Source organism: Pseudomassariella vexata (assembly GCF_002105095.1).
Source record: "Pseudomassariella vexata strain CBS 129021 chromosome Unknown BCR38scaffold_2, whole genome shotgun sequence".
NCBI classification, from domain to species: domain Eukaryota; kingdom Fungi; phylum Ascomycota; class Sordariomycetes; order Amphisphaeriales; family Pseudomassariaceae; genus Pseudomassariella; species Pseudomassariella vexata.
Genome location: NW_024467957.1, coordinates 1,532,653 through 1,551,335, shown reverse-complemented (window position 1 = coordinate 1,551,335; position 18,683 = coordinate 1,532,653). Strand labels below are relative to the sequence as shown.

Sequence of the window (18,683 nt, the reverse complement as noted above, 5' to 3'; positions counted from 1 at the left end):
GGTACGAAAATAGCCTACTACCAAAGGATTGGGTTATCGCGGTTACGAAAAATGGCTGGACTACAAATGAAAGAGGCGAGGACTGGATTCGACATTTCGATCAACATACAAAGCTTCGTACGAAAGGTGTTTATCGCCTCTTAATTCTCGACGGCCACGAGAGCCACCACTCGACCGCTTTCGAGATCTACTGTAAAGAGAACTCTATTATCACACTCTGTATGCTTGCTCATTCGTCGCATAAGCTCCAACCTCTCTATATCGGCTGTTTTCGTGCACTGAAAAGAGCGTACGGTAAAGAAATTGAGGATCTTATGCGGGCACATATTACCCATATCTCGAAGGAGGACTTCCTCTCCGCGTTCTTAAAAGCGTTCCAGGCAACTTTTACGATATCAAATATCCAGGGAGGTTTCCGAGGGGCAGGACTCGTACCGTACGATCCGGAATATGTGATTTCGCAGTTAGATGTGAAGTTACATACTCCAACACCTCCGGGTACCTCGTCTGGCCTTCCTATTATCTGGGAGTCGAAGACCCCAAATAACCCAATTGAGGCACAATCCCAGACCGAATACGTGAAAACCCGAGTTATACGGCATCAAAATAGCTCTCCGACAGCTACACTTACTGCACTTGACCAGTTTGCGAAGGGTACGACGCAGGTTATGCACCGGCTTGCTCTTTTAGAGGGTGAGAACGCCGCGCTTCGAAAGGCAAATGAGACACTTAGCCGGCGGCGTTATACGAGAAAAAAACGTTTACAGTATGGAGGATCACTTCGTATACAAGCTGGAGAAGATTTACAGTCTCAGAAGCTAGTTAACGGAGAGTTAGATAATAAATCGCGCTGGAGTCGTAGTCGTACGAGGAGGCCAGAGATACTTCAGCAACGCTGTAGGACGTGCGGAGAGCCCGGTCATAATATGCGTACTTGTCAGAATAGTAAAGAGATATCTGAAGAAGATAGTTCCGAGTAGTTTTAATTATTTTTTTACGTTATAGTTGAATTAACTTATATCTTATTGTACGAAGTCTTAAGAAGTGTTCAATTGGACCGTGGGGTACGTTACTCTAATAGATGAAAACTCTCCACAAAGTATCAGGTTGAGTAGAGGGACCCACTGTCCCAGTTTTCAACTTTACCCTGGGCTGATGGCCCCCGGAAAAGGTGATATCTGTGCGGTCCATCACGTGTTGGCGGAAGATTTCACCGCTCTTTTAACATTGAGTTTAGGATACTTCGACCCAAAGGACCGATATACGAGCATTTACAGAGAGTAATTTGCATATTCTAGTATAAGGTGTTCCCTAAGATATAAGTGGTGGACCAGAAGGATGTGATGTCTAACATTCGTCCCACCTTCTTAGCTCTGCCGTACGGAGCGTACTTCGCGACGGACAGATTCCAGTTCTGCGACTATCTTTGGAAGGCTTTGCTGCATTTGGCCTTCAATTGTGGTCTGTCGAACGCCAACCAGTTCCGTTACCAATCCCATTTTCTTATGGATATCTGAGGAAGACGCAGCTTCGCCAAAAGAGTTGTTGTCTATTTCAACTGTTCGTACGAAGAAATACTTTATTCAATAACAAGTCTATCATGCTGGCCTTAGCGATGTTGAACGACCACGGGAGTGATGAACCTTCCATCTGAAGGACAAGAAATATCGCCGTTACGCCGATGATGGATGCTGGTGTGCTGCCGCATGTGACTGGAATATATTTAAGCATTAAAGCTTTTCCATGTGCTTGACTTTCAAGCAGAAATCAGAGTAATGTAATGAGGGGAGTGATGTTTGACCGGAGTAAGAAGAGACTAGGCGACCTCAGGATTAGAGAAAGAGACAAGTATGAATTGGAGTCAGGACTAGTTCAGTGACTCAATCATTCAAATCCAGTTACTGCCCGCCCGATTGGGCGTGATGGAAGTCCTGCTATTCACCTGCTTGTTGAAGAGATGATGCTCATAAAATCCAAGTTTGCGAACCCGAACTACGTGTTGAAGGGTTGAAGAGGTGATTCACCGCAACAGAAATTTCGCTTCGCTTTTTAATATTCTAGAAGTAGATGGCTTGCTTTCTGATGAGCCTAAAAATCTCACGCGAAATCCCGTGTATCCGTCGCGCCCATCGAAAAAATAACTCAACGATAGTAGTGACAGCGTTGCATCAATCAAAACGGCATCAACATGTGCACGTACGTGAAGGAAAAGTGTCTGTTCGCCTTCCGCAACCGGAATATTGGTACCAGAACGAGGAAGAGGAAGTATTGTCAAGAGTGCGTATAACAAAATGGCCCTTTCCCGACCATCACTTCATAAGCGGTGGATTCTAATATTAGGTATCGTAGCCATCCTTATGGCAATGGGTTCTACAGTACGGGTAGCTTTATTCGGAGAATCACATGGTGCGTATTGCTAATTGCAGAGTTTCTCGGGTTTATTGGTACTAACACTTCTGTGTAGCAATGACTGCCAGTATAGACTGGGCAAAGTAAGAAAGTCGAAAGGCGCCCGACTGTGCTTCTAAGACAGAGCTAAGGCGTTGAAGCCCTATGTTTGTGATGAGAGTCGAGCGCCATGGAACACGGGTGCCAGTGACTGTACCATACTCTAGGAACTGTCGAGGATCGCTGGAAGATTTGTTATGTAAGCGTAGTTCGCGAGAATATGGCGGAGGGAGCCCTCGTCAGGTGAATGCAGTATAGAATAAATATTCGAGGGTAAGTCTACCTGCACATGATAGCAAAAACTATCCAAGTATATGCGAAAACACAGGAAAATCGAGATGCTGCGAGAGCGTACTCGTAGTTGATTGCTTGAGAATCTTAGCTGCAAACGAACACTGTCCGAGGGTATTCTTCGTCAGGTCCCTTTTTCACCCCATCCTAGATATTTATAACCCCCTATCGTGTTAGTTCGGCTTCACTGGAGCCTCAATACCGGCTTCGCCTCCGTAGATCCAGACGTGCCAGATCTATCACTGGCTGGTTCAATATTCGATACTTTCCATACAAAGGTGATGAAATGTGATAGTATTGCTTATCCCTGACAGGCCTGCATTTTAAAGTACCTTAAAGTACCTGGCGGACGAAGCTCTAGGAAGACGTCGTCGATGTTGAAAATACAAGTGTGCAGTTAGCATATAGCCACAACCATGTCTCAAACACCTTCCGTACTTGTGCCCGGCACCCGAAGCGTCAGTATAGCTGAGCGACACCGTTCGCGAGCTCGCGGTAACCTTTGAGCGACATCATACTATTGTCTCGTGCATCTGATTAGGTGCCCCAGCCGGCACACAGCCGAAATTATCCAATGGCGTCCTCGAGGCTCAAGTTCCTCGTAACTTTCCCTGGCAATGAGGGATTGACTACAAGGTAGTTGGTGTAGTTAGTCCGCAAGATTTATTCGAGGAGCAACTCGAGGTCCGGAACTTTCTTCGTCTCGACGGGGCTGTTCATGAGATTCCCATTCTTCCCCGCATTCGGCCCGGTGGACTTGCCCAACCGGGTGGAGCGTAGGTTTCGTAGTTCTTTCCAGAGGGAATCATGGGACAGCGACACCCTGAGGAGGCGGCTATCTGGTCAAATACCTTTCGGTGCTGGGCGCGCGCGGCGTAGCTTGGGGAAAGGCTCAGATGTTGACCAGATGGGAGGACGTTGAGACCTATTTCAACAAGATGCATGCTGAGCCGGCTGGTTGTCTATTTTCCACACAGACGACTTGCATAATCCGACCGTAACAGTACTACCCACTACTTTTTAGAAGCTCCGTGGCGCTGGATATTGTGATCAATTGCTAAAAGCATGCAATCTGGGGCTCTGCAGCAATTTCGACTTCATCATGTCTTCAACGAGCAACCACGGAACAGATGAGTGCCACCGTGATCCTGTAATCCTGAGTATACTCCACCACCCACTTTTACGGAGCTACAGCTGGGGCATACCCCAGGTTCGTCAGGATCTGTTTCATGACATTAGCATCATCCTTCGCATCTTCTTAACCCATCAACGGCCGGCCCAATGATGTTGACATCCATCGAGCGTATGAGATCTGTCGAGTAAAGTTGCGACTAGTCACAACCAGCTTGATCACCTTGCGAAAAGAAAGGTGTTTTCTCGCCAGTTGCGGGCCGAAAGTTGCGGGACCCTGGTGGATCAATTTTTAATTATCTAGAGTTCGAGGCTACTGCATCGTTCTGGAATGTCAGATGCACAAGCCGATGGCGAGATTTAATGTGTGCTCAGCTCGAAACAGAGTTCACGATGGATCTTTGCTGCATTGCCGTCAAGCCACACACCAGACCGGTACCGCAGCTGCGCAGTATGTGAGTATGCACTCTGCCCGTGCGGAACACGAGAGAGGGTGGATCACGGACCCAGAGTTCTTGTTTCGAGCGGCTGCAGGCTGCTGCAGGCTGTGCAGGTTTTGCTGCAGCTTCAGAGTGTGAATTCAAGCATGCAGGGCATGTCATTCTTGCAGATGCGCTGGGCAGGTCAAAGTTTGCGGGCACAGGGGCCCCAACCCGTCAAAAATGGAGGAGAGCAAGACCGGGGTGCAGACGGCAGACAGAGCTTTGTCGGCTGACCAAGATAAAAGCAATGCATATAACACAGGGGTACGCGGTCCAACGTTCGAGTTCCTGAGAATATCGGAGATTTTCAACACAACACCTCGGTGGCATGCCAAGGCAGTCAGCCTGGACGCAAGAGAAACTCTAGAATTCACCAAGAATTCATAGCGAAGAAACTTTCAGCAGTGGGCCATTGCGACATACTGGCGCAAAGAAAACGGACTAAAACACACGATGGAAGGCTTCCACAAGCTAACGGCTGGTTCTCCATTTTTTTCGAGACTGTGGGAGCACTGCGCTTCCTGGATCCTTGTCTGATATGTCAATGCCGTCACTTTTAGCCTGATAGATGTGACGGGGTCTAGATAGAGCCATGAGTTGTCCGTTTTGGTGCATTGGGAAGATGGAAATTCGAAATGAGCATTCGCAATATTGTGGTCTAGCGAGCCTAGGCATTCCCGGACTGCGCTCATGGAAGCCTATGCGATTCGCCGTTTTCTTTTCCTCTTTCTGAGGGGAAAAAACATCGTAAATAGACAACCCTGAAAGTCCTCTTCGGTCGCAAAGCACGGATCATGCTTCGTGGTCTGAGACCTGGCGGGTTGCCGGGAATGAAAATTCGATCGACGATAGCCTGGGTGTATCTGCCGAATGGCGATCGCCTGTGATGTCATTTTTCGCGACCCTGGTAGCCCTGGCCTGGTCTTTACTTGGATATGCCACGAATGCAGACTTGCGCCGCACCAAAAGCTTGAGAATGTTGGCCTCGTTGGTCAAAGTCAAGCACGAATCAAGTTGTGGCCAACCGTTTTTGTTAGAATAGCCAACTACTGCGAGACTGCTGCTCACATCGATACGAGTAATGAAATTCGCGAAGAATGAAACTGCTTCTAGAGGCCTTCGGGGCCGAAACAAGCAACCTAGATTGAGATCTGGTCGTCTAGTCGGCCATCAGACTTTGAACGGTGTCTCAAATGGCTTTTCCCTTCTTTCCATGCGTTCTTTTTAACATTTCGCATCAGGCGAGGCGGCAAGAGTTGGAGCAGAAGCGCCAGCAAGGCCTGCGCCAAGACCAAGTGAGGTCAAATAAAGTGCCCTAATTGGCCCAACGCGTTAAGCGAGATCAACAAAAATCCACGCGTTTTGACTAGCGTCAGCGGCCATGAAACGCGTTCTGGGCGCAACTGCCATCCAATCCGCTTGGGTCATCTCATCAACCCCAAACTCACCGATACACCTGCAGCTCCCACTGGCCACTAGCAGCAAGGACATGATTGCACGAGCACAGCATCTTTGCGAGAGAGAGCTTCTTGATGAGCTTAATATCTTTAGGACGACATCTGTAACGACAGCCTTGGTGTGCGCCCTGACGGTTGCAGCATCCCGCACGTCCGGTTCATCTTCTCCATGATATCTCCCGCACCCTAGCTCGCCTCCAAACGTCCCCTACGACATGCTTGCAGACTTGCCGTGTGCCTCGCGGCCGTCCTCCTGCTCTGCTTGACCCTGCTGCAACTCTCTGATCAGTGACCCATTCGGCAGGCCCTCCACCATCGTACCATCCATCCAACCAGCTTGAGCCGCCAGCGCATCCTCCAAGCCTCCAGGCCAGGATCCCTCGCTGCGCCAGGGTTGCCAGGGTTAAGACATTCCCAGCTTGCCCTAGCAAGCTTCTTCCCTTCGCACAACCTTGCACATCATCGTGTCAGCCCACGGCTATCCCGTCCAATCCTTTTCTGCATCCTCACGCACCGAAGGGATCCACACTTCCGTTTAGGTGGATCGCGCTCTGCTGATGAGCTGGCGCTGGCACTCTGGACCTAAGATAGATTGGGACTTCCTGCAACTCACTCACTGGCCCGTGGCCGGCGTTCCATTGACCTCTTCTTCTCTTACTCGTACGCACTGTCAAAATCCCATCTTGGCCATCTAATCCCCCACGGCTGTGCCAATCCGTTTTTTCTTCCCCTCATCCCCAGAAGTATTCCTCCGTCGCAACGCTCTCCATCCATCCGTCCATCCATCTCACCTTTCTCCCACCCGCATACATACATACATACGTACATACATACATAGCACCATCGCTCAATCGGTGTCATCGCTACCGCCAGCGACTAACCCAGCTCTTTCGACTTCCATCACCGCCTCCCATGAGTACGAAGACTGAATCAGCTGTTTGCTCACCGACATCTCGATCATCGTTACTGAGACATCTAATCGAGGCTCATCCACTCGCAGCGCGCCACAAGCCCCCTTGCTTCAGGCTCCACCGCTAATTAAAATTGCGAACCCGATCAAAGGTGAGTAGATCCGCAACTTCTCGCGCAACCCATCATGGCGCCCCCAGAGCGTGGGAAGAAGTCTCGAGACGCTGTCTAGTTCTAGTTCCCGCCCAAGATACATTATCATCGCCGCTGCCAATCCCGATGGTCCAACTAACATCGTGAAGGTAGCCAGCGCCTGCAGCCGCCAGAACAAAGCGCCCTTAATATCCATATACCAACTCTTGGCCGTCATGGCCAAACCGACGCGTTTTGCGGGGGCCAATGAGCCGCTGCAGATTTATCAGGATAATACTGGTCACGACTTCTTCGATCAACATGCACCACCTTCCATGAGCAGGGCGCTGATGCCCACCACCTTTGGCAAGCAGAACTCACCACGTAGAGCGCTGCAAACCTCATCCAATGGCAATGTCGTCTTCAACCCTCCAAATGGACCCATGCACCAGAATTCGCCCTTCAAGGCGACGGGCGCATCGCCGTTGACCCCTCTCAAATCCCACGGCAACAAGATGAACTCGGTATCGTTGATGCCGCCCAACATGAATGGGCAGACGACCGATTCGATGCAGAAGAAACAACCGTTAATGTCGAGGTTTAAGACGGTCGTGCAGAAGCCCGCCGTGGATGCGCATCTGAACTATGGCAAGGAGAACGTCCACCCGACTCTGTACCCGGCGCCGCCGGCCCCGGCGCCTTTTAACATCAACCTCGAGAACTACTACAAGGCTCCAGGGAAACGATCACTGCTCGAAGCTGCCCAGATCAAGGAGGCACGACCGGCAAAGAAAATGCAACTGGACGAGAGTGGGCTTCCGCGTCACGATTCCTTTCCCGCCATCACCGACGACGGATCGAAGCCAGGCCACAGTTACGCGCAACTCATCGGGATGGCCATTCTTCGCGCTCCCAACCGCCGCCTAACCTTGTCCCAGATCTACAAGTGGATTTCAGACACGTTCTCGTTCTACAATGCCAATGATGCGGGTTGGCAGAACAGCATCCGTCACAACCTGAGTCTGAATAAAGCGTTCATCAAACAGGAGCGACCCAAGGACGATCCAGGAAAGGGAAACTACTGGGCCATTGAGCCCGGAATGGAGTTGCAGTTCATGAAGGAGAGACCGGCGAGAAAGTCTGCGACGAGTGCGGAGAACGTTCCTGTCATGTCGACGCGGCTTGAGCCCGCCCATCTGGAACCACATGCCTTTCACGACGGGTTTCCAGGACCGTCTCTGCCGCCACCACTACTGCCCGCGCAGTCTACATTGTACCCTCAACACTCTGTGCCATCAAACGCACCGGCCACCACGGCACCCGAGGTTTCGTCGGACGCTACCATTCCATTGTCGGACAACGTCACTCCGGAGGAACAGGTCGATAAAACAGAGCCGGAAGGATCCATGGACAACAGCATGTACTCTCCTCTCCCAGCGGCAATGCATTCGTCACCCCCGATGCCACGGCATATGGAGCACCGGAGCAACACACCGCCTCCTGTCTCGCGCAACCCGGCTTCCTCGGGTGCGCGCACGCACAAACGCAAGTTTGCGTCCATGGACGGTTCGCTGGACGACAGTGGCTACATCTCATCCCTGGAATCGTCCGCTATGCGTCCTAACCAAGGCAGTCGAGTCCTGACGTCCGAAGCGGATCGTCCCAGGATCAAGCGAGGACGTGCGGAGGAGGAGATTGCCCGTCTTCGAGCTTCCTCATATGACAGTCCCACGAAAGCCCGTTCATACGGGTTCGCGCCACCATCCTCGTCCCCTCTCCGCCGGGCCAACGAGTCGAGTCAGATGCTCCCTCCTTTGACACCCGCTGTGAAGATCAAGGCCCCCCCCAAGCCGCCTCCTTCGGTTTCACCAAACACAAACCTGCGGATGCATCGAGACAAGGTCAACCACATGCTCAACTCTCCTCTTCGCCGGGTTAGCAACCTGTCAGAAGATGTTGCGCCTTGGAGCCCCGCGTTCAACATCGACGATACCCTCTTCAGTTTCAATGATTTCGTTAACGAAGGTCCTGATTTCGATATCTTCCAAGACGGATCGCTTGAGTCTTTCTTTGCCTCGGCGGACAACGGCTCCCCGGTTAAGCGCTCGGTTAAGAGAATGCGCATGGATCGAGCTCATTCGACGAGTTGCCTCGGCGACATTACCAATTCCGCCTCGAGCAAATCGGTCACGTCGGGTCCCTACTTAAAGGTGCCCCAGCAGTCTTTCCCCTTGACTTACGACACCCCCAGCAAGGTCTTTGAAGGGCTGTCATCGCCTAGCAAGTTTTTCTTGCAGTCTCCCATTGCGGCACGGGCAACGCCCTCTGCCAAGCAGGCCGACTGGACTAATCTCGACGATTTCGCGACCCGGCTGTTCGAGGAGAACGAGGAAAACTGCCCTGGCCTGGATATTCTGCAAGGCTTCGAAAGAATTGGCGGCAACACGACATCCAATGGCCCCTCCAAATCCTCCAAACCTGTCCTTGGCCGGAGCTTCACGACTACCTTCTAATATCAACGATACGGATCCTTGTGACGACTTACGACTGAATGACTACGGCACACTCGACTTCTGTCCTGACCATCTGTACCCAGGTGGAACAACTGCTACATTTCTGCTAGCAAGGTGGCAACTGGACTTGTAGACCTATTAACTGCCTTTACGCCTCACGGCCTTCTTGTCTATTGTTTGGACGTTAATGACGCCACGTGTCTTGAGTACATACTACACGGCTGTATGCGGGGAACTTGGGTTTCCTTTTGATTGTCATTGAGCGTGCGATGTTTTGTTTTTAAATCTGATCTTGGGGTCAGGGTCGACACTTGGGCGAGGGGCGTTGGCACACGCAGGCCTTTACTACGAGACTAGATGGATGGATACTGGGATAACGAAGGGAGGTTGGACTTGATACCTAAATTGATGCTGATAATGTGCGGCTATCTGTATCGGAAACGGCAGCGGTAACGGCCAGGCATTGCGACGGAATAGGAGCCGGGGCGGCTTCTTATGGATTTGATAGCTCTACACGCGTACAGCCAGCCCAATGGTAATGGAATTTTACTCTTACACATGTGCACCTCTCTTGAGATCGGTATGCTAAGACGCAGCAGCCGAATCTACTTGAATGAGACGTCACAAATCGAACCTTGTCTCCTTCTATTACTCCCACAGCCCTGCCTCCAAATTAAGAGCTTGTGCATCATAACCTATATCCGTGCAAGCCAAACGCATCTTCCACGCAAAAACAATTTCTTTTTCATGTTAGCTCAAGTTTTCCTCCCAACCAACCGTTCGACTGCAGTCCTCGTAAAGCTAGTCGTAAACGCCACCAAAAAAAACCCTGCAGCAATCCATTGTGTAATAATACTCGCTTCCAATTAAGTAACAATCAAAGGTCTGCAACAAGTGGAGAGACCAGCAGAAGAACAAAGCAAAGGCCATGGCACTGTGCGGTGTCCTCAACTTGACTCACCGCCGCCTGACTTGGCCTTTGTACCATGCATCGTAGCGGATACCAGGTCGGCGAACCGGTGCCCCGTCTCCCTGATAAACTCTTGCGTCTCATTCCTCTTGGTTTCCGCCTTCCCCTTCCACAGCCCCGGCCTGCTCGGCTCCTGCTCGCCAGTAGCGTCGGAAGTAGTCGCCGTGCTTCCCTCCTTGCCGTATCCCAGGGCAATATGGCTCCAGGTCTTCGCGGCCGCCGAGCTCGCCTTGCCGCGAGTGTTGGCGACTAAGGAGGGAATACTGCGTCCGGCCTCCATGACCATACACTCATCACCGAAGTACTTTTCCTTCTCGCTCACGAACTTGGTCAGGTACGTGGTCCGGCGACGGCCCTGCTTCTCCGAGGAGGAGCGAATGCGTTCCACCTCGTCGGAGAAAGCCCGGTCGTAGACGTCGAAGTCGATTCCCGTAGGCGAGTCGGATACGACATCGGCTGGGGACTCGGACGTGGCGAATTCGTCGCTGACCCCCGTGCCGATGCCCAGGAAGCGCGGCTCCGCTGACGTGGGATCGTGCGCCTGGCCCTTGCCTGACGTGTCTAATGCGGGGGGGTTTCTCGCGTCCGTGGTAGCAGCATGGTAGGCTTTCCGCGCCTCAATAAGCTCGGCGGCCTCTTCCGCCGTCGCTTTGTGCGGGGGGGGCGGTCGCGATGGGAGCTCTTCAGTATTGATGGGTCGTACGGCTGGCTCAGGAGCCTCCAGGGCGTGAATCGGAACGTCCAGTGTCTTGGATTTCCGCGGTGTTCTTGCTTCTGGGGTGCCGACTCGGCTCTTGTTTATGAGCGCCTTGAATTTGTGGATGGCAACCATCTAAAATTGTTTCTTAGCTACTGCCATGAGTCTTATGCTATGCACGGGTTTTTTACTCACCACCACAAGCATGTGGCTCATTTTGCGAGTAAAGGCATGATTAACTTCGAGCTCATTAGGTGGCTCGACCATGTTCTCGCAGTTCTCCTCTTCAGATAGCAGAGGATCGCTGCCTCCTTTCGTCACCCAAGAGTGGTTCTATCACGGTTAGACTTGCTTCTTCATGTGTGACAAGGCTCGTCAAGGTACTTGCTCTGATTTCACGCATGCCTATCCTCGTTTCGGCATTTTTGTCCAGTAGCCTTGATATCAGGTCCACGAAATCCCGATTTTCATCAGGGGGCAGCTCAAGACCTTCGGTGCGAATGGCCTCGTACATTTCGAGCACATTGATTCGTCTGAACGGCAGCCGGCCATACTTCAAACAATACAACGAAACTCCCATGGACCAGATATCGGCTGCTTTGCCTGAGATGTCGCCGTGTTTGGACCTGCAGAGCTCCGGGGGCAAGAATGCAGGCGAGCCCGCAGATTTGGCCGTTTTCATATCTTCTGGTTTTTCGAACATTTCCGAAACGCCAAAATCGACAATCTTCAGGACATCGTCTTGAGTTAGGAGTAAGTTGTCCGGCTTGATGTCTCGGTGCACCACTCCTTGCGCATGTACTGTGTGCAGTCTTAGTCTTAGACACGGCCCGAGTCCGGGGAGGGGGGTCACGCAAAGAACACATACAATACTCAATGCCCAAGATCAGGTCACGGAACCAATGGCGACAGCTTTCTTCCGGATAGGGGTCTGCCTGGTCGTCAAGGCCTACTTTCATGATGACGCCCTTTTTGCACATTTCCAGCACCATGTACAAGGAATCCTCCTCGGGGTCGTCGAGGACCTCGATCAAGGACACCAGATTCGGGTGATTCAGCTTCTTCATGATGGCAATCTCCTCGCGAATCAGAAACAGCGAGTCCTTTGCTTCGGCGGCATCGTGGTTGCTGAGCGCTCTCATGTGCTGGGACCATGATGCCCGCATACCTCGTCCTGGAGGGAAACGGCCGGGCTTTGCTCCTTGTGGTCGCTTCAGGATATTGGACTGTGCTCGTTTTCGAAGACGCGTCTTGGAGAACTCCTTGACGGCATACTCGTTGCCGAACTGGTCGGTTGCGAGGTGGACGGCGCCATAGGAGCCTCGGCCAATCTCCTCCTTAATGATATACTGGTTGATTATGTGTTTGGTGCCTTCGGTGTCGTCGCTCATGTACTCGGACCGCGCATTCAACGTTTCCTGTTTGCAACTCTTAGGCCGGGCACCGCATGTGGGGTATAATACTTCAGGCAACCCACCTTGACTTCTCGATGTTGCGAAGGCGTTCTCTTGTGCTGTCTCAGGGGACTCTGGAACTGCTGCACAGCGGGCGCAGATCTAGGCGCAGAGGTGCCGTTATTAGCAGCCAGGTCACCATTCAACACCACATTGCCATTGGCATCGTGTTGCCTCCGAGTCAAGGCCATTTCAGCGGGGTCTTCTTACTGGTATGTGTGAGAGGCGAGAGATGGCCGCTGGGCCACAGGCATGGTGAAAGCTTCATGGATGGCGATTTGGGGCGACGGCAGACTGTGCGTACTGTCATGTCCACCTGTCGCAGAGCCCACAAGATCGGACGGTTGGAACGGCAGCGGCTGCGGTGGTGGTTGCGACTGTGACTGTGTTTGTGACGGTAACTCTGGTGCCGACAGGGCTGTTGCCGTGATGGGTTCCGTCATAGCTGCGTCGGGCCAAGCGAGCAAAGTCCGCAGGTGGTGTGGTTTTCGGTGCAGATCCTTATTTATACCAACTCGACAATCACGTTAAAAGACGAGGGTCGACGAGAGCTCTGGCTCCAGTTTACACAGCATTCGGCAGGCGCAGGACCAGGAGGACGCTTTGAAGTGGAAGAACAAAAACATATATTTACAGGGCTATCTAGCAGGTTGTAGGCAGAAGGGCTGATTTCAGAACCGAAGGCAGACAGACGGACTGTCGATTTTTCAGAACTGACACAAGGCAGCTTCCTGCCCCCCTCCAATTCAACCTCGACTTCTAGCTTTGGACTCTGCTTCAGCCCAACGACCGCTCATCCCGCAAAGCAGCGAATCAGGGTCCCCAGATGGCCCATTACCCTGGCTGCAGCATCCCGGTCTGGTCGCGACGAGATAACAAATGGGCGCAAGTGCAGAAGGTAGGGTGCAGTGCGCATCCACTCTCTGGTCATCCGGCAATCTGCTGCTTCTACAGTTCTGGGACCGTGGCGGTATTGAGAGCTACGGAACCCCGCCATCTTAGCGGCTAGGCGGCTCTCGTTAAGCAAAGTGGTGAGTTGGGGGCCAAAGAAACCCCCGGGGACCACCTGCAACTGCGCAAACTTGGAGCCTAGATTGATTGCAAGCCAAGCTACCCTTGAGCTTGTAATAACTACAGCCTCGACACGTAGATTTGCAGTCCAGAGACGACTGAAGCAGCGACCCTTACATTAAAGAGCTCCAAAGACGAGAATACGGCCAAACACGCACTCAATTCCTGATGTGGGCATGTGCATGCCAGCATCATCCAGTCTGAGCCATGCCGGTCCAGGTCTATTCCTTCTATATCTTTGACCGACACAGTACGCCCTGCTCCCTCGATTCCCCAATGCAACCGCATGTCTTCAAACAACAAGTTGTAGTTGCTAACTTTCACCACCTCCACCACCAGCCGAATGCATCTACTCCAAACTCTGGATCTCCCCTCCCCGACCACCCTCCCTCACCGGCCGCAGCGCCGCCGACCTACCACCCAGCAGCACCTCTACCGGCGGCCTCACCTCCCCCCCCGGGCCACACGACCCTCGCCGCGGCGGTGGTGTTGTCGCGGCCACGAACGAGAATGTGGCCCGCGCAGAGCAGCAACAAGCGCGACGGACGCGGCGGGCAGGCGACGACGCCAAGCTCATCTTCGGGACGGTGTTCAGTCTGCGCAACATGACGCGCAAGCTGGGCGGTGACGACGACGCCTTCATCAGCTTCCGCACGGGCCAGTATAAGATGCACTACTACGAGACGCTAACGAACCTGCGCTTTGCCATGCTGACGGAGCCTGGGGCGCCGAGCATGCGGAATGTGCTGCATCAGATTTATATCAACCTTTGGGTTGAGTATGGTGAGTTAATGGGAAGCCGGGAAAGGGGACGGCGGAGAAGAGGAAGCATGATTGTGCGCGTGTGTGTAGTACGGCTGACTGACTCGTTTGGTTATTTAGTCGTCAAGAACCCGCTCTCGCCTGTCGAACATAAGGGTGGAGAGGGCGTGCGGAACGAGATGTTTGAGTTGGGGTTGGATAGGTTCATTAGGGGGCTGATGTGAAAAAGGGCTTCGCTCCTGGCCCCTGCTTTCCTTGGCCGTGATAACAGGAGCGAAGGTTTGATGTGCGAAGTTGGAAAGAGGTAACACGTCAGCAGGGGTAGAGTCCCGGATTCGACGGGTTAAGGATTGGCTCACTTGAGAACTACCGAATCTCCCCGGGAAGAATCTATGCGGGTCGCGTATTCCGTGGTTACGCCATGGAAAAAGCAATGGCAGAAGACACGAGAGCATGGAGAACCGGGTCTTCGTTGACTCGAGTGTAGCTCTTTTCGTAGCCGAGATCTCCTCAGTTGCCATAATCTTACACAGGCTGTCTATACAGCCACATCGGTCAAGTTGTCATAATACAGTATGCCATGTATATCCACCAAGCCCACGCATCCAAAGATTATATGCCAGTCATGGTCTCACAATGCTCCAAGCCCCCAGTGCATAATTCATCTATCATCCTCGCTTTTGCTCTACCGTCCGCTCCCAGACGCTCTCAAACGACATCTGACTTGGTTCATTAAAAGATGCCGGCATCGCCTCGTTGTCAACCAACACTACGCTTTCATCGTCCAGTGTCGGAACCCCAGAGGCCTGCGTCGGTCTCATGCTGCTTTCAGGGGCTAGTTTTCCCACATCCTCCACTGCCTGCACAGAGAGACCATTTTGCTGGACCTCATTTTCCCAGTTGCTCGAATACACAACCGCCGCGAAGGCTTCCAGGTTAGGAACCTGCTCCATCTCTTGTAGGTACTCGTTCGGCATGCCGTTGCCAATGGCATGTGCTTGTCTTGTCAGCACAGACAAGATCTTGGGGAGCAGAACGATCTTTGACGCCTGCTCCTCTTCTAATTCCGGGATGGTCGCGGTGAGCTCGAAAGCCCCCTGTAAAAGCTTCTTCGATAGCAGCACGGAGAAGCCCGCGTCAAGAAGAAGGGTGAGCACGTGGGAGAAGGCAGGTGAGTCAATGAGGTCTGACGTCTCATCTAGTAAGCGTCGAAGCGAGGGAGCCGTTGTTGATGGTGACGAGGTCTCGGTTTGCGTTTCCGCAGTCGCGCTTTCGCCCAAGACACCTGATTCCCTGAGCACAAAGTCCTCCAGGGTGCTTGGAGGTAGGAGGTTTGGCAGCCATTTAGATCCCTTTCGGTCTGTTTCTGCCCTGCCTTCAACCTTTTTCCGCACCTCAAGTGTCAGCTGCCAAAATTGGTCGAAACTCAACAGGTCCCGAGGACTCAAGTGCCCGAACACATCTCTGACCGCTTCTTCGACTCGTTCTCCTACGTCGATCCACCCGCGATTCAACAACCACCAACTAAAGGTGAGATATTTCCGGTTTGTGTCAAAGTCACTTCCGTACACCTGTTCCGCGTTATCGTCGTCATTGTCGTCATTGTTTTCCAAGCTAATGGTCGATTGCATGGTTCCTGTTGCTAGCGACACGACACTTGAGAGGTAACTTCTTCGGCCCAGAAGATTTAATTGAACTCGGGTCAACATGGTGAGAAGGCTGAGGGTATAGACAAGAGTGAAAGCCCGTGTTATGGCTGCGCATGTCAGTTTAGGCCCAGGTTGAACTATCGGACGATGCTCGGGGCAGCACTCACAGCTGATTGTTAGATCATCCCAAAGCTGTCGTTTCGTCCTTCTCGTCTTCTGTGCTGTCGGAGCAGTCTGGACCCCCTCCTGCGCACCTTCGCCAGCGGCAGACGGCGTAGGTAGTACCACCTGACTTGCATGGACGCCGCTCTCGCTCTGCAAGCTTGCTACGCTCTTGCCCTCCTCTTCTGTCAAGGTGGTATCTGCAATGCTCGGTGGTGTTGCCGCATGCTCTCCGGCTTTCGCGCTCCTGGCAGCGCCCTTCATCTGCTGGATTTCCAATGTGATCTTTTCCGTGTTCATCGCTTCGAGGATATTGGTTGTCGCCGTCGGGAGTAAAGCCAAGACAGTAAAGGTGCAATCCTCCTGGTTCTGCTCGAATCGCCGCCGCAGGTTCTCCTTCGCGATACGATCGCTACTCATGCGTTCGCGTGCATCGTTGATTTTGCCTAGCACATACTGTGTTGCTAGATAGCCGGCGCCAACAACGCCTACGCCGATAGCAATTGGCGTCCTGTTGCGCTGGAACCACCGTCGCGTTGCGGATAACATGGTGGCCGCTTGCTCTCAAGCAACCTTGAGCTCTTCGCAATTGGCAAAAGAGCTATCTCGTCATAAAATGTAGAGTCAAGGACAGTTCAGTGTTCGGATAAGCTAGCCTCGTGCTCGCGCCCAGAGTTAAGTCAACTGGAACGGCACCCAACGTGGGCCTCGGTACCTTCTGATTTGCGTGGAAATCTCCCAAGCTTGGGTGTCGGCCAGTCAAGCGCGTCAGGCGTTGTTAATTAGCATCAGCCACACTCTTGTCTCGCCAAAAATTGCATCAGAGTTGGTCGTTGCAATTGCATGAAGAACCTTGTAGTTGGGGGCCTGTGGGTCCTTATCGATTGCACTCAAGTGGCCCGCGAGTGACGCAGTTCCAATCCCTTTGTCAGCCCTCCAACTCTTGAATGCGTGCCTAGCGAAACGGAACCTTCCTTCTCAGATCGTATTGGTTGCTATCGTGAACGCACCGCCCACCAGATGGAGTCCCAAGCCGTCTTTAGCATGGAGCAGCAACAGCCTCAAGAGTTCATCCTCGAGGCTTTCGCCGACCCTGCATCCGTTCGCGATGTCGTACGAGGTATGCGACGGTTCTGCCTCGAAACCCCTGGAGCCATCTGGATAAATGCCCCGCGCTTATCCGCGCGCGCTTTGGAGATGATCATCAGCTTTGCGCACACAGCTTGCCCGCCTCGGAACATGTGCTAACCTTGGTCCCAACTAGCTATCCTCCACACGATATTCTTCCACCGCTTCTTCCCTGGCGTGACGCCACATTCCCGCGAGGTGCTGGACATCACGCTCCCCTATGTCGAGGATGCCGAGCTGGACACCATGATTGAGAAGCGTGCCGCCGAGCTGGATCGCGAGCTGAGTGTCGAGCGTACACATGCGCATTCTGGGGGCAATGGCGGTGGCAGAGGCAACATCTCGGTGCAGTTCTTTGAGAAGAAGCGGAGAAAGACGTGGTATATGCGCGCGGCATATGGAGGAGGGGACGAGGAAATATGTTGGGAAGCCTGGACCGTTAAGGTTACTGTTGCAGAGCCCAGGACGGAGAGTGGTGAGTCGATAACTACTCTGTCGTTGACGCTTTATTTGGGCTTGGAATGTTACGGCCCTATTGCTTCTTGGTTATATGATCATCGGATGGTTGCTGACCAGTCCGACAGAACGGGCCAAAGTTCGCAAGGCCATGGAGCAAACCCTTCTCACGTCAGTCATGAAGATAGTTACATGCGTCAACCAGCACAAGGACCACATCCCACCCATCACAACGAGCGAGGCGAACCCATTTCCGTACCAGATTAACGTGAACCAGAAGGACTCCGGCTGGGCTACGCGGATGGGCATATACTAGGGAAGGCTCCTCGCTCGAAGTCGTGGGTGTGAAATCTTTTGTAACGACGCATTCGTTTAGCGCAGCTTGTGGTGTATTTGCTGGCGTTCGGAAGGGCTCGGCTGGAATTGGGATAGATATGGTCTTCGCGGATATTGCTTGGGACTTGACTAAACAGAGTCCAATGATTGATACCCATTCAAATAACGAGGCTTTACTGCGGTGACTCCTTCGGTACTTGGAATTCTAACTACCTTATTCACTATTGAACCTTGAGCAGAATTGGTCGTCCATTCTTGTCTAATATCGATGTATTTGTGGAAATTTGGTGGCCTCAGGTCCGTCCCAGTGCATTTGGTGCAGGCACGCGTACATATTTAGCTGGGTCCTCGCAGGCCGCTTGGGTACTTGCATAACCTAACCAACGATGTAGCCAGAATTCCAGCAGATCCGCATTCCACAGGATTCAATATAGAAACGTCGCGTTGAGTGACCTTGAGGATTCTTAGCCAAGGCATAACAAGTATTACTTGCCACATCGACTATATCTTGAGTCAACCCAGGTCGATGGTGTATCGAGTTACATGAGTCCGCTTCTCTAACCTAATACTTAGCCAGTTCTGTTGGACATGGCACGAAATGGGTACGTATATCGGAAAAGAAAGTGATATCCGGG

At 52.5% G+C, this 18,683-nt stretch overlaps 5 protein-coding genes across 5 annotated transcripts; 3 read left to right on the top strand and 2 right to left on the bottom strand.

Moving 5' to 3' along the window:
* The first annotated feature begins 6,804 nt into the window (after nucleotides 1-6,804).
* On the top strand, nucleotides 6,805-9,805 carry BCR38DRAFT_95847 (uncharacterized protein). Its single transcript, XM_040865803.1, has 2 exons — nucleotides 6,805-6,871; nucleotides 7,021-9,805. Exon 2 carries the CDS (start codon nucleotides 7,087-7,089, stop codon nucleotides 9,361-9,363), a length of 2,277 nt encoding a protein of 758 aa, XP_040719889.1. The 5' UTR covers nucleotides 6,805-6,871; nucleotides 7,021-7,086; the 3' UTR covers nucleotides 9,364-9,805.
* Nucleotides 9,806-10,310: 505 nt separating this feature from the next.
* Nucleotides 10,311-12,675, bottom strand: BCR38DRAFT_334024 (kinase-like domain-containing protein; the record flags this gene model as incomplete). Its single annotated transcript, XM_040855278.1, has 5 exons — nucleotides 10,311-11,165; nucleotides 11,226-11,363; nucleotides 11,398-11,831; nucleotides 11,899-12,448; nucleotides 12,508-12,675. The coding sequence occupies 5 exons, from the start codon at nucleotides 12,673-12,675 to the stop codon at nucleotides 10,311-10,313; spliced, it is 2,145 nt and encodes a 714-aa protein (XP_040719888.1).
* Nucleotides 12,676-13,622: 947 nt separating this feature from the next.
* On the top strand, nucleotides 13,623-14,656 carry BCR38DRAFT_95832 (Longin-like domain-containing protein). Its single transcript, XM_040865802.1, has 3 exons — nucleotides 13,623-13,805; nucleotides 13,895-14,338; nucleotides 14,438-14,656. The coding sequence occupies exons 1-3, from the start codon at nucleotides 13,763-13,765 to the stop codon at nucleotides 14,539-14,541; spliced, it is 591 nt and encodes a 196-aa protein (XP_040719887.1). The 5' UTR covers nucleotides 13,623-13,762; the 3' UTR covers nucleotides 14,542-14,656.
* Nucleotides 14,657-14,985: 329 nt separating this feature from the next.
* Nucleotides 14,986-16,677, bottom strand: BCR38DRAFT_405595 (Peroxin-3 family protein; the record flags this gene model as incomplete). The annotated part of the gene is made up of 2 exons (XM_040857972.1): nucleotides 14,986-16,073; nucleotides 16,134-16,677. 2 exons carry the CDS (start codon nucleotides 16,675-16,677, stop codon nucleotides 14,986-14,988), a joined length of 1,632 nt encoding a protein of 543 aa, XP_040719886.1.
* Nucleotides 16,678-17,027: 350 nt separating this feature from the next.
* BCR38DRAFT_420485 (DUF1649 domain protein) lies at nucleotides 17,028-18,299 on the top strand. Its single transcript, XM_040859386.1, has 3 exons — nucleotides 17,028-17,248; nucleotides 17,393-17,731; nucleotides 17,841-18,299. The coding sequence occupies exons 1-3, from the start codon at nucleotides 17,149-17,151 to the stop codon at nucleotides 18,026-18,028; spliced, it is 627 nt and encodes a 208-aa protein (XP_040719885.1). The 5' UTR covers nucleotides 17,028-17,148; the 3' UTR covers nucleotides 18,029-18,299.
* Nucleotides 18,300-18,683: the final 384 nt, after the last annotated feature.

What these genes read in the sequence shown, in the direction of transcription:
- BCR38DRAFT_420485 (XM_040859386.1), top strand. Translation starts at nt 17,149, where the DNA reads ATGGAGTCCCAAGCCGTCTTTAGCATGGAGCAGCAACAGCCTCAAGAG. An exon ending in CGTTCGCGATGTCGTACGAG is followed by an intron (nt 17,249 to 17,392) that starts GTATGCGACGGT and finishes GGTCCCAACTAG; the next exon opens with CTATCCTCCACACGATATTC. An exon ending in AGAGCCCAGGACGGAGAGTG is followed by an intron (nt 17,732 to 17,840) that starts GTGAGTCGATAA and finishes CCAGTCCGACAG; the next exon opens with AACGGGCCAAAGTTCGCAAG.
- BCR38DRAFT_95847 (XM_040865803.1), top strand. Translation starts at nt 7,087, where the DNA reads ATGGCCAAACCGACGCGTTTTGCGGGGGCCAATGAGCCGCTGCAGATT.
- BCR38DRAFT_95832 (XM_040865802.1), top strand. Translation starts at nt 13,763, where the DNA reads ATGCCGGTCCAGGTCTATTCCTTCTATATCTTTGACCGACACA. An exon ending in CTATATCTTTGACCGACACA is followed by an intron (nt 13,806 to 13,894) that starts GTACGCCCTGCT and finishes CTCCACCACCAG; the next exon opens with CCGAATGCATCTACTCCAAA. An exon ending in CAACCTTTGGGTTGAGTATG is followed by an intron (nt 14,339 to 14,437) that starts GTGAGTTAATGG and finishes TTGGTTATTTAG; the next exon opens with TCGTCAAGAACCCGCTCTCG.